This window comes from Sus scrofa, chromosome 8, assembly GCF_000003025.6.
Source record: "Sus scrofa isolate TJ Tabasco breed Duroc chromosome 8, Sscrofa11.1, whole genome shotgun sequence".
Lineage (NCBI taxonomy): Eukaryota > Metazoa > Chordata > Mammalia > Artiodactyla > Suidae > Sus > Sus scrofa.
This window is the reverse complement of record NC_010450.4, coordinates 52419925-52441120: the sequence shown is the minus strand read 5'-3', so window position 1 is coordinate 52441120 and position 21196 is coordinate 52419925. Positions and strand designations below refer to the sequence as shown.

Below are 21196 nucleotides of genomic sequence, written 5' to 3'. Positions count from 1 at the left end.
TTATTACCTAATGGCAATTATTGTTGCTTTTATTGACCATTTACCTATTGGCAATAATGCCTTACTTTGCAATAATATTTATATTTTGCAGAATTTTCTCATATACTTTATCTTATTTGAGGCTTGTGATTGTAAAATTTTACAGATGAAAACCAATTGTCTGAAAACTTGTCTGAGGCCACCCAAAGTATAGAAGAGTGAAGCTAAATCCAGGCCCAGTTACCCTCCTTCTCCCACAGATTTAAACACATTCCCTGCCCAGCTTTCTTTGAGACATAATCTGCGACTTGACTGACCTGGAGATCCAAATGTGTCTTGTGACTAACTCACCTGGATGGAGGCAGAATTCACAACTTTGGCCTTAAAGCACTTGCTTTAACCCACTTAACAAACCAGCTGCTGAAAGCTGTTAGTCCTAATGCACTAGAAGCAGTAACACAGATAAACCAAATCCACAGTAGTAGTAGTTGTAGAATTAATCCCATGATCCCATAATAAAATCAACAAACATTTGATTGCGTGCTATATGCCAGATGTCTATTATCTAATCTTGTGACACCCTGAGTTATTTTACGTAGGAGTAGATGGAGGATTTCTCCCATTTACTGCAGCAAAGAACAAGGATGTGAGTCAGGATCAGATCTGCTTGTGAACCTCCAACAATGCTGTATTTTTTATTTTTAACTTTTCTGTGACAGTGGAAAAGAAATACCACAAAAGGGATATGAACTCATCTGTAAGGGAGATTGCATGCTCTGCCTAGAAGTGACACTGTCCCATTTCCTCCCAATTTCAACATCAGTTCTTCAGCATCAGTTGTGTCTTCCAGTCCCTCAGACCATCCTTTTCTCCTGATATATGAACCCCGAGGTGGTTTGCCTCCCTGCTCAGTTAGTCCAGCTGCTGTGAGGCCATGTGTACAACATCTTCTGGGGCGCATGGGGCTGTGCACATCCTGACACAGAGTGGTGCTCTGGGGTGGTTGGGGAGGTGGTGTCCCAGGACCATGTCAGCAGTGTCCCCTGTAAATCCCCGCTGCCTCCTCTCACGGGGGCTGCACGGCTGCTCTACAGCTCTGACATTCACGTGTGGTTGGTTCCCCATCACAGTCTCCCAGTGGCTTTCCCTAGTTATTTACAGCCTCTGTGAGAGGTAACCCCATGCCTTCCCATCTCTCCTTTAGGTACCTGTAGTCTCCTGAATATCTGAGAGGACCGTTCAATACCAGACCCAGCTGCTGCACCTGCCCAGAACCCAGCCCCCTCATCTCCACTTGCAGTCTCCCTTTAGCTCTGCTTTTGGGGATATGGTACCTATTTCCCACCTGCGCTTTCTTGCCCTTGTCCAAAGACACTGCTCCACCATCCTTTCTCTACCCAGACTTTCCTGACTCTTCCAGAACCTTCACTTAACACTGGGTCATTCTCTGGCCTATTTCTTTAAATGTCTCCCTCCCTGAGGGGCACCAGCATTCTTCTTATGAACCCATTCAACTTTACCCTATTAAAGACCAAAGGAAATGAAAATTAAAACTAAAACATTCTCATGTGTGACCTTTTCACTGCTCTGCTATATTTCTCAAAAAGAGAGATTATATCTCTTCACTTTACTTGAGCATCAATTTCTCATCCACTGCTTACTGACTTTCAAAATGGCTTTTGCCTAACGTGTATTCTGGTCATTTTTTTATCTTAATAAAGAAGCATAGGAGTTCCCGTCGTGGCGCAGTGGTTAACGAATCCGACTAGGAACCATGAGGTCGCGGGTTCGGTCCCTGCCCTTGCTCAGTGGGTTAACGATCCGGCGTTGCAGTGAGCTGTGGTGTAGGTTGCAGACGTGGCTCGGATCCCGCGTTGCTGTGGCTCTGGCGTAGGTCGGTGGCTGCAGCTCCGATTCAAACCCTAGCCTGGGAACCTCCATATGCCGCGGAAGCGGCCCAAGAGATAGCAACAACAACAACAACAAACAACAACAACAAAAGACAAAAGACAAAAAGACAAAAAAAAAAAAAAAAAAAAGAAGCATGATGATTAGTTTTGAGTAAAGATTAACATCCAAATTAAATCATTAAGAACACAGCAGTATGTAACTACTGTGCTTAAAGCTTATTTAGTTGTAGAGGGGCTTGGAGAAAATGTAGGTAGGGAAGTGCGGAGACAGAGAAAAGGAAAATGGTGAGGAAGGTGGGAAGAGAGTTGAGATGCTTGTCTAGAACCACAGAGATGACTCTCTGGAAGAGTCACGTGTTGTAGATGTGCTAGGGACCAAGGCTAGTAGCCATGGAAACACATGGGGTCTTGGAGATCCCCCGAACCCTCTGTTCCAGGTTCTTAACACCAAGGAGATTGTAATCCTCACCTCAAAGTGTCCCTGCCCCCAGGTTCTTTCCTCTCCCTCTCAACTCACCCTTTGTGCTGTTGCTAGTGTCAGCATTTCTTTGCAAATGCAAGGACTAAGTAAAGGGGAATGAGTGAAACAATGAATGAGTGAAAAGAATTACAAAGTTACATAAATACTGTGGCCCTCTCAAAGATTTTTTTAAGTGATAAATTATTTTTTTAAAAAATGCTTAGGCAGAAAAAATTATCCTACCAGAGCCAAGAAGCCCTGGCAAGAGACCAGGTGGGGTGCAGTAGAGGTCATTTTAAGATATATAAGGCAAAAAAAAAAAAAAAAGCCTACTGTTCTTAAAACTCAAACATTAAGGGGGGGTGTTACTTGAAGCCACACACACTCTTACAGTTTCAAAAATTTGATTTGTAAAATAGCTTTCTGTGCTCCACTCTTTACAGAATGCTAGAAATTATATGGAAGAAGAAATTTATTCAGGTCATAAATGGTGAAAACCTAGCACATGCTGGATGCACTGTAAGCCAGTTAAAATACCAAAATGTCAATAAATCTGTGAATCAGCCTGTCGTGCCACGTGGTGACAGATACCAATGTAAATTATCCATGATTTTTTAAAAATCACTTAATTCTCAAGTCTTGATTTCCCATAAGGTAAAAATGCATTGAAATTATGCTTATTTTAAAGTGCATTTTTATTTTATTATTAGGAACATTATTCTGTTGGGAAAAGCATGTTTATATTTTTATTACTGTTTTCATTTCTAATTTAGCAATTGCAATTTGTGTGAAATATGTCAATATAAGAATTATTTCTTTCTGTAATGACACTGTTACTTTATTTTTTATTTCTAGTAGAGATCTGAAGCTGATATTTAGTTCTTAAATCCATTTAGAACAATCTCAACATGATTTGCAAAGACTCTTGGGATCCCACCTGAGTTAGATAATTTAGAAAAAGTTCAAAACACTAAAATCATGTAAAAAGAAATCTTGTGAAATGGGAATGAAAATGAGCCAAGCTTTTGATTTTCCCTATGGGAAATAATCTAATTTTATGAAAAAAAAAATGATATTGCTTGATGCTTCAGGTAACGGTTTCAAGAGAAATTTTTTTAAAAGAATCTCAAAGACCTGGGAAGTTGACTAGAATTGAGGAACTGTTTCAGTCAGTTTGAACTCAGTAATAATTGAGGTTCTCATTTAAATCTGCTTATCATGAGTTATTTTTCACATCAGTAAAAAAAAAATCAGAACCTCAGAATCATCTTAGAAGCTGTGCAGCCTTTGACCCCCATTTTTGGTGAGGAATTATCAGAAGGCATTAACTGCCCATTTTTCTTTTTCAAATGAGAACCTCTGTCCCCAGTCCCTAGAGACTGTTGTGGACCAGTGGGTATCAATGGAAGGCCAGGACAGGCTTTCATTTTTATTGTGTTCTTCTCTCTGGAACCTTTACTTCAACTTTAGTTATTTGCAGAAGTTAAGGTTGTTTATTTTGTAAACTGGTTTTCTTTACCATTGATCATAGTCAGACATGAATGGTCTTTAAACTCAGAATCACCTTGTTCAGGCAGGCTTAAGCATATGTTTTCTGAAGGTCCAGATAGTGAATATGATGGTCTTTGTAGCCACAGGGCCTCTGCAGTAACTCTCAAGTCTACAATTATAGCACAAACATGCTCTAAATAGGACATAAACAAATGTGTGTGGGTGTGTTCCAATAACACTTGATTTACCAAATGGGCAACATGAAGAATGGGGCCCTGATTAAGGGAGTACCTTTGAGTGGAGTTTGGGAGAGGAGAGGTTCAGAAGCCTTCAGAAATTAGTCACTGATGATGTAAAATCCATTAAGTTCCAAGGGCTCCAAAAGTAAATGTTGCTGCAAAACAATGTGCTATAGAAACCCAGATTTCCTTTCACTGGTCACTTTGACAGTAAGTCTTAGTTTGTTGAACAAACAGTTATTTAGTCACCAAACATCCACTGACCACCATTCTATTGGCAACAGGTGTATATAAAATGTACAAAGCTCTGATCTTGGGACCTACATGTTTGGAGGGAAGACACAGCTTGACCTTTTGTATTAAAGAAAAGGCTCTGAGATAACTTTTAGCTTTTCCCCACCATGCCAGCCTTTCACACATGCTGCTACACCCAACACAGCTGCCCCCTGAATCAGTGCTGGGAAGGCAGACCTGGTGTTGAACTTTCCTGTGTTCTCACCCCACCCACTCCCACCCAACGGACTTAGGAAGTCAGTGTTCCTCTTTGCTTCCTTTATCTTTACTGAAGAAAAAGAGGCCCCAAACACTAGTGCACTGTGTCATACTTCTTTATTTTGAGGTTAGGGGAGGGTTGGGTTTCAATTCCTCTATCTTACTGCAGTAACAATCTGACCAACCATTTCATTTCCCCTGGGGAAGGGCTGAGACAGACAAACATACTTTAAAATCCACTCCTTAAACCCTATGATTCCAGAGAATAGGCATTTGGATCTGAAAGGAAAGAGCAGTATCAGCACTTCAAATAGTCTTCCAAACTTCCACTGTGTCTCAGCTCAAAATAGTAATTATAGGAATTCCCTTTGGGGCACAGAAGAAACAAACCTGGTTCAATCCCTGGCCTTGCTCAGTGGGTCAGGGATCTGGTGTTGCTGTGAGCTGTGGTGTAGGTTTCGTATGCAGACTGGATCCTGCCTTGGTTGCTGTGGCTGTAGCATAGGCTGGCAGCTGTACCTCCAATTTGAGCCCTAGCCTGGGAACTTCCATGTGCCATGAGTGCAGCCCTAAAAAAAGCAAAAATAAATAAATAAATTTTAAAAAGCATTTATACAGGTGTTTTTTTTTAACTTCTATTCATATTTCTGACAGTTTACAAGCAATGTTTCTAATCAAATTTAATAACAACTTCTAACAACTGGTTAAATAACAAGGATTACTGAAGTGTTAAGATTTGAATTCATGACCTGGGGTAGGAAATGTTTGTCTCATTCAATGAGGAAAACAAAGCATTTTTTTTTTTTTTACTGAAGATGAGAATAATTAAGTTTTCATAGACTAAATCTATGACAGTAGAAATCATAGTAATTCAGTAAACTAGTTGCTCTGGGAATTCCATGGACAATAGAGTAATTAACATTTTAAAACAGTAGGATTTACTGTACTTGAACTTTATAATCTGTCATTTTTGTAACAGTGATGAATATTGACAGTTTAGGCCATTTGTTATGACCAAACATGTGTGCATCTTCCTATTAAAATCTCTGTAATATTTCCCAGCTGAGACTCTCTATATTCACTTTATTCCATGGTAACCCATGAACATTTCTTAGGATTCTTCCACATTGGTAGGATACCGTATTTCCTAAAGTATACACCCTGTAAAATGTCATCAAAGTAAAACAATGTTTTAAGTTATCCGAAAACAACAGTCCTTAGATTCCTAAGTGGTGTCTAATACAGGAAAGCAAGTTATGTCCATGGACACTCGCCTTTAACAGATGAAGGTGGGGACAGAGTCAAGTGCTGTGCTGTTAAAACTGGCTTCCAGTAGGAATGAAGTGGTCGCGCATTCTTGGTTCAGTGGACTCTAAAATGCCTAATAACGTGATTTAAGAGTCCAGTGATGACCAGGCGAGTGGAAGAAAATTAACCCCAGGCACCAAGCAAGTCTGGCACTGAGTGCAGGTGAAACGTCCATGATTCAAAGTCAGGTCGCGAGAGGGGAGGAGAAGGCCAGCGCTCCCTGGGGGTCTCACTTGGCTGCTATGTCCCCCCAGGATCTGCCACTGCGAAGGGGATGAGGACAGCCCCCTCATCACACCCTGCCGCTGCACTGGCACCCTGCGCTTCGTGCACCAGGCCTGCCTGCACCAGTGGATCAAGAGCTCAGACACACGCTGCTGTGAACTCTGCAAGTACGACTTTGTCATGGAGACCAAGCTCAAGCCCTTACGCAAGGTAGGGGGTCATGGGGCGGGGCCAGGGTCTTGCCCTCAAAAGCTATTTCTCTCCTGGTCACACTTCCCTGCTATCCTGTTTGGGCGCAAGTGACATGCAGCCAGCCAAGGAGAGTGCATGTGTGGTGCCCTCTGCACATGTAACATGCAGGCCCATGATCCCAGATAATCCTCCCAATTTTTGTATCTCTTCAAAGTCAAAAAAAGCTTGTGCATGTGTGTGTGCAAAATGTACTTGAGTGTCAATGCGGAGTTCCTGCTGCTGGCCAGTGGGTTAAGAATCTGACTACAACAGCTCTGGTTAATGCAGAAGCACAGGTTTGTTCAGGCCTGACAGGGTGTGTTAAAAGGATCTCTGTAAGGCTGCAGCGTAGGTGGCAGAGGCTGCTCTGATTCAGTCCCCTCCAGCAACTTCCATATGCAGGTGCAGTCATAAATATATATATATATATATATATATATATATATATATATAAACTTGTGGGTCAATGTAATTGAATTGATGGGAACTCTGAGAATGTTGCACTTACTGAAGTCAATTCCTGAAGAGGTTGGGTAATAGATCAGCTAGATTAAACCGCTTGAACTTGCCTCATTTCTTAAAAGCCAAGGTTAAGGAAGAGAATGCTCCCTTCTGTAAGGCATGGACTCTTGTTGTGTTTGCCTTTATTGGGGGATTTCCTTTGATGGCCTATGTATAATTAGAGTAGACAGAAAGAAAAAGCATGATTTTCCATATTGGGCATCAAGCTGTGAAAGAGGTAAATACATATAAACTTAATCCTCAAATGACTCATTTATGCTATATTTTTCTAAAGAGCAAAGGTATAATGTGAGCATCTAGCTCAGGGATGGCAAAGGATAGTTTGTAAGGCTATAGATGAAGAAAATGAGCTTTGTGGAATTCACTAACAATAGGTAGGACCCTGGATTTTAGCATGTAGTTTACTCATCTCTTTGCCTAAGGGCAGCCTTACATATACTGAGGCCTCAATTTGCAAAGGAGAGTGTGGAGGCCACAACTTAAACATGAATCTGCCTAGAGCTGCTTTGTCATTTAAATTTCATACAATGCTAAAGTGCATACAAAGAACAGGGCTTAGAAGTAAACATGATGAATTCCAGGATAAGCAGAGATATAAAACAAACAAGACTATGCCAGTAGGCACCCGGATGGTGGCTGGCCATTGCAATTCTTCATGAATTCTATAAATTACAGACAGGGAGAATCGATGTCCCTGCTTGGTGGTAGCCTTGATTTTAAAAATCTGCCAGTGGTTTATAGATGTCAAAATCGGTGCACAAAATGCCTTTGAGTTCTGGATTGTTAACCTGCCGGGTGAACTGAGTGCAAAAAGGTGACTCTCTGTGCCTCCAGGTTCCAAAGCAAAAGAAACCAGAAATAGAAGTGGACCCTCACTCCTTGCCACTTGCTTTATCTACTGAAGGGTGTTGTGTGCTGTCTGGAGCAGCTGAATGAACCAGCCTGCTCTATGATTCTGTAAATTTCTCTTCTAACCCCTCAGGGAAGCACCAAGTATTTCATAATATCTTTACGTTTCTCCATTTGTTTTCAACCTACATCTCTATAAAATTTTCATTTCAACTTTGTCAAACATAATATTTCAATTTGAGAACAACAGGCTAGGATAATAAAATATCAAATGTTCTCTTCTTCACATTACCTACCCCTCCCCCATTTTTGTATCAGAAACAGCACATGGATCTTGGAAAGTTTTCTTCTACCTACAGCTTTTCCAAAATCACCCTGATAGAAAACGTTGATCCTTTCTCAGTATTTTAGCCCCCGATAAGTCACAGTCCTATCTCAAGAGATCTTTTTTTTTCCCCTCAACCAAACTGTTTATAAACTAAAGAAAGGCAGCAAATGCATCTATCTTTTTAATCTTCTTTATAATAAATATGTTGCAGCCACCTGGTGGTCACTCCTATCTGCTGATTAAGGAAACACTCGTTTCTTTTTAAAAATGTTTCCTTTGGTTGATCATAAACATTATTAGAAGGTCAGCATGTCAACATGTCAACATCCTTCTTTTTTCTTTCTTTTCTTTTTTTTTCTTTTAATTTTTTTGCTTTTGCTTTTTAGGGCTGCACCTGCAGCATATGGAAGTTCAGGGCTAGAGGCTGAATCAGAGTTGCAGTTGCAACCTACACAACAGCCACACCAACTTGGGATCTGAGCCATGTTGTGACCTACACTACAGCTCATAGCAATGCCAGATCCTTAACCCACTGAGTGAGACCAGGGTTCAAACCCAAGTCCTCATGGATACTAGTCGGGTTTGTTACTACTGAGCCATGATGGGAACTCCGGCACCCTTCATTTTTAATAGCGTGTATGTACCTACAGAAGATCTAAGAATCTAACCTAGAGGCTGTTTTCCGACAGCAGAGATATGTTTTCCTCAACCCACATGGCTGAGAATTTGAATTATGTACCTCCCTTTCAATGTGTGATTATTTCATGTAACATTCCACGCATCTGTATTGTTTAATAAAACCACAGTCTCTGGTTTACTGGAACCACATTCCCATAGGACCACAAGCAGGGTAGCTAGCGTGATCCCTTTGAAAGGCTATTTTCCCCCAAGGGCCCCCCGTTTCTCAGCCTGCCCTCTTCCTGATGCTGAGGGACCTCTGCTCATCTGAGTCCTCTGTGCTCTGGTGACAATCTGACTTTTCAGCTCCTAGTCTAACACAGCCAAACATGAGAAAAATGCATGCTTCTCCTTAATCTATGACTTATGGGCTTAAAAAACATAAAAAAAGGATTCAACACTTTCTCCTTTCAAGTTACTTAGCTCTGAGATAATATTTATTATTTTAATTTTATTTTATTTTTTAAATTATTTCCCCAATACGATTTTTTTTCTACTGTACAGCATGGTGACCCAGTTATACATACAAGTGACCCAGTTACACATACATGTACACATTTTATTTTCTCACATTATCATGCTCCATCATAAGTTACTAGACAGAGTTCCCAGTGCTACACAGAAGAATCTCATTGCTTATCCATTCCAAAGGCAATAGTTTGCATCTATTAACCCCAAGCTCCCAATCCATCCCACTCCCTCCCCCTCCCCCTTGGCAACCACAAGTCTATTCTCCAAGTCCTTGATTTTCTTTTCCTGTGGGAAGGTTCATTTGTGCTGTATATTAGATTCTAGATATAAGTGATATCATATGGTATTTGTCTTTCTCTTTCTGACTTACTTCACTCAGTATGAGAGTCTCTAGTTCCATCCATGTTGCTGCAAATGGCATTATTTTGTTCTTTTTGATGGCTGAGTAGTATTCCATTGTGTATATCTACCACATCTTCCTAATCCAATTGTCTGTCAATGGATATTTGGGTTCTTTCTGTGTCTTGGCTACTGTGAATAGTGCTGCAATTAACATGTGGGTGCATGTGTCTTTTTTAAGGAAAGTTTTGTCTGGATATATGCCCAAGAGTGCGATTGCTGGGTCATATGGTAGTTCTATGTATAGATTTCTAAGGTACCTCCATAGTGGTTGTACCAGCTTACATTCCCACCAACAGTGCAGGAGGGTTCCCTTTTCTCCACACCCTCTCCAGCATTTGTTATTTGTGGACTTATTAATGATGGCCATTCTGACTGATGTGAGGTGGTATCTCACTGTAATCAGTGATGTTGAACATTTTTTCATGTGCTTGTTGGCTATCTGTTCATCTTCCTTGGAAAAATGTCTATTCAGGTCTTTTGCCCATTTTTCCATTGGGTTGTTGGCTTTTTTGCTGTTGAGTTGTATAAGTTGTTTGTATATTCCAAAGATTAAGCCCTTGTCAATTCCATCATTTGAAACTATTTTCTCCCATTCTTTAAGTTGTCTTTTTGGTTTCTTTCTGGTTTCCTTTGCTGTGCAAAAACAAAAAGATCGTACACTACAACCAGGTGGGATTCATCCCAGGTTCACGGGGATGGTTCAACATACGTAACTCAATCAACATCATATACCACATTAACAAAAGAAAAGTCAAAAACCACATGGTTATTTCCATAAATGCAGAAAAAGCATTTGACAAAGTCCAACATCCATTCATGATAAAAACTCTTACCAAAGTGGGTATAGAGGGGACATTCCTTAACATAATAAAAGCCATTTATGACAAACCCACAGCAAATATAATACTCCATGGAGAAAAGCTGAAAGCCTTCCCACTAAAATCTGGGACAAGACAAGGAGGCCCACTCTCACCACTGTTATTCAACATAGTATTGGAAGTCCTAGCCATAGCAATCAGACAAACAAAAGAAATTAAAACCATCAAAATTGGAAGAGAAGTAAAACTGTCACTGTACTCAGATGACATGATACTATATATAGCAAACCCTAAGGACGCAACCCCAAAACTGCTTGAACTGATCAACAAATTCAGCAAAGTAGCAGGATGTAAGATTAACATTCAGAAATCAGTTGCATTCCTGTATACTAACAAAGAAATATTAGAAAAGGAATACAAAAATACAATACCTTTTAAAATTGCACCACAAAAAATCAAATACCTGCGGCTACACCTGACCAAGGAGGCAAAGGACTTATATGCCAAAACTATAAAACATTCATCAAGAAAATTAAAGAAGATGTAAAGAAATGGAAAGATATTCCATGCTCCTGGGTTGGAAAAATTAATATTGTAAAAATGGCCATACTACCCAAAGCAATCTATAGATTCAATGTAATCCCTATCAAATTACCCAGGACATTTTCACAGAACTAGAACAAACAATCCAAACATTTATATGGAACCACAAAAGACCCGGATTGCCAAAGCAATTCTGAGGAACAAAAAACCAAGCAGGAGACATAACTCTCCCAGACTTCAGGCACTATTACAAAGCTACAGTCATCAAGACAGTGTGGTACTGGTACCAAAACAGACAGATCAATGGGACAGAAGAGAGAACCCAGAAATAAACCCAGACACCTATGGTCAATTAATCTTTGACAAAGGAGGCGAAAACATAAAATGGGAAAAAGACAGTCTTTTCAGCAAGTATTGCTGGGAAACCTGGACAGCTGCATGCAAATCAATGAAATTAGAACACACCCTCACACCATGCATGAAAATAAACTCCAAATGGCTGAAAGACTTAAATAAAAGACAAGACACTATCCAACTCCTGGAAGAGAACATAGGCAAAACATTCTCTGAAATCAGCCTTACAAATGTTTTCTCAGGTCAGTCTCCCAAAGCAACAGAAATAAAAGCAAAAATAAACCAATGGGACAATATTTAAATGTCAGCATCCAAAATGACTTTTCAGATTCTGAGATGGTATGCACTATACAGACACCAGGCATTTTTAAATGGTTCTAGATGGTTTATTTTCACAGCACTAAGATTCAACAACAGTTTTCTTTTGGTCATTTTTAAATGGCCATTAAGAATGACAGGTACAACACTTAGATAGGATATATTCAAAGTACATCCAATTAATTGCTCTCAACTCAGTAATTCTATTATAGTTTATAACATTCTAAAGCCTAACCCCATGAAACAATTAATTTAGCTAATGATTCTGAATTCCTATACTTAGTCAGTGGAGATAGGAGACTCTGTTGAGATGAAATGGTTTCTTAAAGTAGAAAGGTGCAAATCTTCATTGTCTGATGAACCAAGAGGCTTAATAGCCACTGAAGATATCATTAAAACCTTACTTTGTTCATTGCTACTATTATGACACCAGAATCTCCTGTTAGTGAATTCATCAAGGAATCCTAACGTTTCCAAAAGAAAATCTTTAAAGTCTAAATAAAATCAAGGGCTTCTTTGAGAAAAAGCAGTTTTTATCATCTTTAAGTGGGTAGCTCAGCTCCTTTTATAACATTCAATAAAAGTCTCATTAATTTACTGAGTTTCCAAGAATCAGATAGAGTTCTTAGGGCCCAGAAAAGTCAAAAAGTTGGAAATAAAGGAAGTACACGGACTTCCCACTGTAGCCCAATAGGCTCAGCAGCGTCTCAGCAGCTCCAGGACACAGGTTCCATCCCCAACCAACACATTGCTGCAGCTGTAGCATAGGTCACAGTGCAGCTCAGACCTGATTCCTGGTCAGGGAACTCCATATGCCACAAGAAATAGGGAGGGCATAAAAGAAAAAAAATATATAGAAAGCCCAGCCAGGATCCCATTCTGTCTGGAACCACACACCATCTTCGTTCTGACCCATAAGCAAATCTTTTCTGAAGCTGCAGAATTACCCAGGGCTCAGATTGCAGTCCCTCCTGGAGGGGGAAAACCTCCTGCACAAGAAGCTAGTGATGAGGTCACCAAATGCCCCTGACACTGGGTGTCCTTCTGTGCAGGACAGGACTCTCTATGTGGTTTTCCATTGACAAACCATTGCACAAATACAGCATAGAAACTATGCCCCTCTCTGCAACCTTTTATTCCTTGTGTTTTTACAAATGAAATGAGGCAGACACTCAATTCAGTTACTTTTGCTTTAGTAACAATTAGAATGAACCATATGTTCTTGTCATTTTTGTACATCAAAAACAGTTGAGTTCCCTTCATGGCTCAGTGGTTAAAAAACCCAACTAGGACCCATGGGGATTTGGGTTTGATTCCTGGCCTCACTCAGTGGGTTAAGGATCCAGTGTCGCCGTGAGCTGTGGTGTAGATCACAGACTCAGCTCGGATCCCATGTTGCTGTGGCTGTGGTGTTGGCCGGCACCTGCACCTCCAATTTGACCTCTGGCCTGGGAACCTCCATATGCCACAGGTGCTGCCCTAAAAAGCAGAAAAAAAAATACAGTTGAATACTAGAGTTCCCTGGTGGTTCAGCAGATTAAGGATCCAGTGTTGTCACTGCTGTGGCTCAGGTTCAATCCCTGACCTGGGAACTTCCTAAAGACACAGGCATGTCAAAACAAACAAAAACCCGAAACAGTTAAATATTGGAAAATTCATAAAATATATTAAGTTATACATGAACTTATTATGCCTAATAAAAAGGAACAATCATTTTGATACTTCTGCATTTCCACCATAGTGCATTACAATGCTTTAGTTGAAATGCCTATTTTTAAAAAATGAAAAACTGTATTTTTTTATTTTATTGGGATATAGTTGACTGACAAAGTTGTGTTAATTTCAAGCATACAGCACAGTAAATCAGTTATACATATACACATATCCATTCCTTTTCAGATTCTCTTCCCATATAGGTTATTATACAGTTTTGCATAGATTTCCCTGTGCTATACAGTAGGTCATTGTTACCCATCTATTTTCCCTGTGCTGTGCAGTAGGTCATTGTTACCCGTCTACTACATGGTAGTGTTTAAACATCAATCTCAACCCCTAATTTATCCCTCACATACAATGTTTCCCCTTTGGTAAACATAGATTTGGTTTTGAAATTTTTCAGACTGTTTCTGTTTTATAAGTTCTGTTACATCATTTTTTTATTAGATTCCACATATTAGTGATTTCATATGGTATTTGTCTTTCTCTCTCTGACTTAGTGTGATAATCTCTAGGTCCATCCATGTTGCTACAAACAGCATTGTTTCATGATTTTTTTTTTATGGCTGAGCAATATTCAATTGTATATATGCACCCCAACTTCTTTATCCATTCCTCTGTTGATGGCCATTTAGGTTGCTTCCATGTCTTGCCTATTGTAAATAGTGCTGCAGTGAACACTGGGGTGCCTATATCATTTTGAGTTATGCTTTTCTCCAAATAGATGCCCAGGAGTGGGATTGCTGGACCATATGGTACTTCTATATTTAGTTTTTTAAGGAATCTCCAAACTGTTCTCCAGAGTGGCTTCACCAGCCTAGGTTCTCACCAACAGTGTAGGAGGGTTCCCTCTGAAAAACTGTATTTAACAACTGCTATGTTAATGCCTTCCTTTCCTTAAGTTGCTCAGACATGCATCTTTCAGAAGAGCTGAGAGCCAATGCAAGTTACCATAGCAAATCAGCTCTGCCAAGGGAGTATTGAGCCTCTGCTGACCTGGGGCTCCTGCAGTTTGTAGCCTTAAAATTGGACGGGGCAGGAGTGCAGTCAGATTCATAGCTAGCAGTTTCCAGCACCCTTTGAATACTCACACATCATCATGCATAAAAGAAATACAAACTGCATCATTTACTTCCCTTTAACGGTGATTTACAATTTCACTAATGCAACCACCAAATGCTACAGTTTCAACTCTGTACCAGGTATTTAGTATCTATCACTTAATTTAATGCTCATTACAGCCCCATTGTACATAGGCACATGCAACCCATTTGACAGATGAGGAAAATGAGACACTTCTGTCTCACACCCAAGCTCCCTGACTCTCCAGTCTATGCTCACCATACCTCACTCCCTGGGAAGCCCTTGGAAGCTCGTCCTTTAGGCATCAAAATTTCAGTATTTTTTTTTTCCACTGTACAGCAAGGGGGTCAGGTTATCCTTAAATGTATACATTACAATTACATTTTTCCCCCACCCTTTCTTCTGTTGCAACATGAGTATCTAGACAAAGTTCTCAATGCTATTCAGCAGGATCTCCTTGAAAATCTATTCTAAGTTGTGTCTGATAAGCCCAAGCTCCCGATCCCTCCCACTCCCTCCCCCTCCCATCAGGCAGCCACAAGTCTTTTCTCCAAGTCCATGATTTTCTTTTCTGAGGAGATGTTCATTTGTGCTGGATATTAGATTCCAGTTATAAGTGATATCATATGGTATTTGCCTTTGTCTTTCTGGCTCATTTCACTCAGTATGAGATTCTCTAGTTCCATCCATGTTGCTGCAAATGGCATTATGTCATTCTTTTTTATGGCTGAGTAGTATTCCATCGTGTATATATACCAACTCTTCCGAATCCAATCATCTGTCGATGGACATTTGGGTTGTTTCCATGTCCTGGCTATTGTGAATAGTGCTGCAATGAACATGCGGGTGCATGTGTCTCTTTTGAGTAGAGTTTTGTCCGGATAGATGCCCAAGACTGGGATTGCGGGGTCATATGGAAGTTCTATGTATAGATTTCTAAGGTATCTCCAAACTGTTCTCCATAGTGGCTGTACCAGTTTACATTCCCACCAACAGTGCAGGAGGGTTCCCATTTCTCCACAGCCCCTCCAGCACTTGTTATTTGTGGACTTATTAATGATGGCCATTCTGACTGGTGTGAGGTGATATCTCATGGTAATTTTGATTTTCATTTCTCTTATAACCAGCGATGTTGAGCATTTTTTCATGTGTTTGTTGGCCATTTGTATATCTTCTTTGGAGAAATGTCTATTCAGGTCTTTTGCCCATTTTTCCATTGATTGGTTGGTTTTTTTGCTGTTGGGTTGTATAAGTTGTTTATATATTCTAGAGATTAAGCCCTTGTCAGTTGCATCATTTGAAACTATTTTCTCCCATTCTGTAAGTTGTCTTTTTGTTTTCTTTTGGGTTTCCTTTGCTCTGCAAAAGCTTTTCAGTTTGATGAGGTCCCATGGGTTTATTTTTGCTCTAATTTCTATTGCTTTGGGAGACTGACCTGAGAAAATATTCATGATGTTGATGTCAGAGAGTGTTTTGCCTATGTTTTCTTCTAGGAGTTTGATGGTGTCCTGTCGTATATTTAAGTCTTTCAGCCTTTTGGAGTTTATTTTTGTGCATGGTGTGAGGGTGTGTTCTAGTTTCATTGCTTTGCATGCAGCTGTCCAGGTTTCCCAGCAATGCTTGCTGAATAGACTTTCCTTTTCCCATTTTATGTTCTTGCCTCCCTTGTCAAAGATTAATTGACCATAGGTGTCAGGATTTATTTCCGGGTTCTCTATTCTGTTCCATTGGTCTGTCTGTCTGTTTTGATACCAGTACCATACTGTTTTGATGACTGTGGCTTTGTAGTATTTCTTGAAGTCTGGGAGAGTTATGCCTCCTGCTTGGTTTTTGTTCCTCAGGATTGCTTTGGCGATTCTGGGTCTTTTGTGGTTCCATATAAATGTTTGGATTGTTTGTTCTAGTTCTGTGAAGAATGTCCTGGGTAATTTGATAGGGATTGCACTGAATCTGTAGATTGCTTTGGGTAATATGGCCATTTTTACGATATTGATTTTTCCAATCCAGGAACATGGAATATCTTTCCATTTCTTTACATCTTCTTTGATTTCTTTGATTAAAGTTTTATAGTTCTCGGCATATAGGTCCTTTACCTCCTTGGTCAGGTGTATTCCGAGGTATTTAATTTTGTGAGGTGCAATTTTAAAAGGTATTGTATTTTTGTAATCCTTTTCTAACGTTTCATTGCTGGTATACAGAAATGCAACTGACTTCTGAATGTTAATCTTATATCCTGCTACTTTGCTGAATTTGTTAATCAGTTCAAGTAGTTTTTGGGTTGAGTCCTTAGGGTTTTCTGTGTATAGTATCATGTCATCTGCATACAGTGACAGTTTTATCTCTTCTCTTCCTATATGGATACCTTTTATTTCTTTTGTTTGTCTGATTGCTGTGGCTAGGACTTCCAAAACTATGTTGAAGAGCAGTGGTGAGAGTGGGCATCCCTGTCCTGTTCCAGATTTGAGTGAGAAGGCTTTCAATTTTTCCCCATGGAGTATTATATTTGCTGTGGGTTTATCATAAAGGGCTTTGATTATATTCAGGAATGTTCCCTCTATACCCACTTTGGCGAGGGTCTTGATCATGAATGGATGTTGGACTTTGTCAAATGCTTTTTCTGCGTCTATTGAGATGATCATATGATTTTTGACTTTTTTTTGTTAATGTGGTATATGATGCTGATTGATTTGCATATGTTGAACCATCCTTGTGAACCTGGGATGAACCCAACCTGGTCATGGTGTATAATTTTTTTGGTATGTTGTTGGATTCGGTTGGCTAAGATTTTGTTGAGAATTTTTGCATCTATATTCATCAATGGTATTGGCTGATAGTTTTCTTTTTTGGTGGTATCTCTGCCTGGTTTTGGAATGAGGGTGATGGTGGCCTCATAGAATGTCTTTGGGAGTATTCCTTCTTCTTCAACCTTTTGAAAGAGTTTGAGGAGGATGAGCACCAATTCCTCTTTATGTGTTTGATAGAATTCACCTGTGAAGCCATCTGGTCCTGGACTTTTATTTGTAGGGAGTGATTTTATGACCTCTTCAATTTCATTTCTAGTGATGGGTCTGTTCAGTTGGTCTGTTTCTGCTTGATTCAGTTTTGGCAGGCTGTAAGATTCTAGAAAATTGTCCATTTCTTCCAGATTTTCAAACTTGTTGCCGTATAGTTGTTCATAGTATTCTCTTATGGTTTTTTGTATTTCTGCTGTATCCATTGTGATTTCTCCTTTTTCATTTATAATTTTGGTTATTTGGGTTCTTTCTCTCCTCTTTTTAGTGAGTCTGGCCAGGGGTTTGTCAATTTTGTTCACCTTTTCAAAGAACCAGCTCTTGGTTTTATTAATTTTCTCTATTGTTTTTTGAGTCTCTATTTTATTAATTTCTTCTTTGATCTTTATAATTTCCTTCCTTCTGCTGACTTTAGGACTTTTTTGTTCTTCTTTTTCTAGTTCGTTTAGGTGGAGGGTTAAGTTGTCAATTTGGGATCTTTCTTCTTTTTTGAGAAAGGCCTGTATTGCTATAAATTTCCCTCTGAGCCCTGCTTTCGCAGCATCCCATAGATTTTGAGAGGTTGTGTCTTCATTATCATTTGTTTCAAGGTATTTTTTAATTTCCTTCTTGATTTCCTCATTGACCCATTGGTTTTTTAGTAGCATGTTGTTTAGTCTCCATGTAGTAGGTTTTTTCTCTTTCCTTTTCCCATGGTTGGTTTCTAATTTCATGGCATTGTGGTCAGAGAAGATACTTGAGATAATTTCTACGTTCCTAAATTTATTGAGATTAGCTTTGTGTCCCAATATGTGGTCGATTCTTGAGAATGCTCCATGAGCATTTGAGCAGAATGTGTATTCTGATATTTTTGGATGTAGTGTCCTGAAGATATCAAGTCTAACTTTTCTATTGTTTCCTTTAGGATCTCTGTTGCTTTATTGGTTTTCTGTCTAGAGGATCTGTCCATTGATGTGAGGGGGGTATTTAGGTCTCCTACTATGATTGTATTCTCATCAATATCTCCCTTTATGTCTGTTAATATTTGTTGTATGTATCTGGGTGCTCCTATATTTGGGGCATATATGTTGACGATAGTAACATCCTCTCCTTGGATGGATCCCTTAGTCATTAAGTAGTGTCCTTCTTTGTCTTTCTTTATGTCTTTTGTTTTAAAGTCTATTTTGTCTGATATGAGCGTTGCGACTCCTGCTTTTCTGTCATGTCTATTGGCGTGAAATATTTTTCCCCACCCTTTCACTTTCAATCTATATGTATCTTTTGTCCTAAGGTGAGTTTCTTGTAGGCAGCATATTGAAGGTTTTTGCCTTTTTATCCACTCAGCCACTCTGTGTCTTTTGATTGGGGCATTCAGTCCATTGACATTTAAGGTGATAATTGATAGATGATTATTTATTGCCATTTGAACCTCATGTTCCAGTTGATTCTATGGTTCTCCATTCTTCCTTTCTTTTTTTTTTTTTTTTTGGTTGGATGGTCTCCTGTTATTATCTGCTTGAGTGTATTTTTTTTTCATTTTTTGCAAATGCAATATTTGCTTTTGGCTTGTGGTTGCCCTGTTTTTTAAGTATGCTAACCCCTTCCCATAATTGTGTATTTTACCCTGTTGGTCCTGTAGGTTCAAACACTTCATTACTATATTAAAATTAAGATGAGAAACATACAAACAAACAAACAAAAAGGGTTATTTATTTCCTAACATCCCTTGCCCACATTTTATGGGTTTTTTGACTCTTTTTTATTTTTTCTTTTTAATTTTATTTTGTTTGAAGCATGTTCATGATTAAATCTGTATGCTGGCTTATTTGAGTGACTGCTCTCTGATTTCGGTTTCCTCAGCCCTAGTTCTTCCTCTTCTTCTTTTTTTTTTTCTTTTCTTTTTTCTTCCCCTTCCTTCCGTTCTTTTTGGTTTAGAGAAGCCCTTTCAATATTTCCTTTAACCTGGACTTTGTGTTGCTGAATTCTTTAAGTTTTTGTTTGTTGGAAAAAATTTTTATTTCCCCTTCTATTTTAAATGATATTCTTGCTGGATAGAGCATTCTAGGTTGCATATTTTTTTCCTTTTAGCACTTTAAATATCTCTTGCCATTCCCTCCTGGCCTGTAGTGTTTCTGTAGAGAAATCAGCTGATATTCTTATGGGGGTTCCCTTGTAGGTAACATTCTGTTTTTCTCTTGCTGCCTTTAGGATCCTCTCTTTATCACTTACTTTTGCCATTTTTATTATGATGTGTCTTGGTGTGGGTCTGTTTGGGTTCAGTTTGTTTGGGGCCCTCTGTGCTTCTTGTATCTTGAATCCAGTATCCTTTAGATTTGGGAAGTTTCCATCGATAATTTCTTCAAATATGTTTTCCATCCCCTTATCTTTTTCTACTCCTTCTGGAATTCCTATTATGTGTAGATTGGCCTGCTTTATATTATCCCATAGGTCTCTTATATTGCTTTCCAGTTTTTTGAGTCGGTTTTCTGTCTGTTGACCCGATTGAGTGATTTCCATTATTCTATCTTCCATATCACTGATTCGTTCTTCTGCATTATTCATTCTGGTTTTTACTGCCCCTAGTTCAGTTTGCATCTCTGCAAATGAATGTTCTAGTTTTTCTTGGCTCCTCCTTATATTTTCTAGTTCCTTTCTGAGGGTATCTGCATTACTGTTCATATCTTCTCTTAATTCCTTCAGTATTTTCAGTATTTCTCTTTTGAATTCTAGGTCTGTCTGACTGCAGAGATCTGTTTCATTGTTGACTGTTTTAGGTGAGTTCTCCTGTTGGTTTGACTGGGAGTGGTTTCTCAGCTTCTTCATCTTGCTTGTTGTTTTCTTTCTCCTGAGGGAGTTGTACTCTCCGTGATCGGGCAGTGTTTGCCTTGTCACTGCCGTGGAATATTTCCTGAGGGCTGGTGTTGTTGGTCAATCTTTTTTGAGGCAGTGTGGCTTTTCTGGAGTGTTGATGGGGCTAACAGTGTTTCTTTGAAGCAAAGGAGGACTTCCTGAGGTCAGACAGGACTGGGAGGTCCACACCACGATGGTAGCAGATTTCACTTGGTCATGCAGAGCTTGCTCTGATGTTTTTAGGCTGTGGGGTTCTTGCAGGGGGTTGGCGGTGTTGGGCAGCTGTTCCTCAGGAGTGCAGAACCTCCTGGGGGCTGGAGCAGCTATCTGGGTCACTGAGAACCTAAGAGGCTCTTCTCTAGGGCAGCCCAACTCAGAAGGATGGCCTGAGAATGTAGGTGGATCTTTTCACAGTCTGGCCAATCTTGTTGCAGCTTTTCTGGGCTGCAGGGGCTCTTCCAGGGGGCTGGTGGTGCTGAGCAGCTATTCCGCGGAAGTGGGGCACCCCTTGGGGGCTTGGGAGGGTAGCAGGGCCGCTGGAAACCCAAGAGGCTCCTCCCCAGGGCAGCCCGACTCAGAAAGACCGTCTGAGATCTTTTCCCGGCTCGGCCAAGCTTGTTGCAGCTTTTCTGGGCTGCAGGGTGTCCTACCTGGAGCTGGCAGTCCTATGCAGCTGATCCACTAGGGACCCCCTGGGGGCTTGGGCAGGTAGCAGGGCCGATGGAAACCCAAGAGGCTCCTCCCCGGGGCAGCCTGACTCAGAAAAATCGTCCGAGAATTAGGCAGATCTATTCACGGCTTGGCTAGACTTGTTCTAGCTTTTCTGGGCTGCAGGCCTTTTCTTGGGGGCTGGTGGTGTTTGGTGCTGCTCTGCGGAAGTGTAGCCCCTCCAAAGGGCAAGCAGGTCTGTGCAGGGACAGCCCTGTAGTGGTAGGGTTC

At 40.1% G+C, this 21196-nt stretch overlaps 1 protein-coding gene across 2 annotated transcripts in view; it reads left to right on the top strand.

Moving 5' to 3' along the window:
- Positions 1-21196, top strand: part of MARCH1 (membrane associated ring-CH-type finger 1) — a 575522-nt gene that overhangs the window by 509911 nt on the left and 44415 nt on the right. For both annotated transcript variants that reach the window (XM_021100588.1, XM_021100587.1), the window contains one exon: positions 6134-6314. In XM_021100588.1, coding sequence (XP_020956247.1) covers positions 6134-6314 — 181 coding nt within the window. The remainder of the gene's footprint in view (positions 1-6133; positions 6315-21196) is intronic.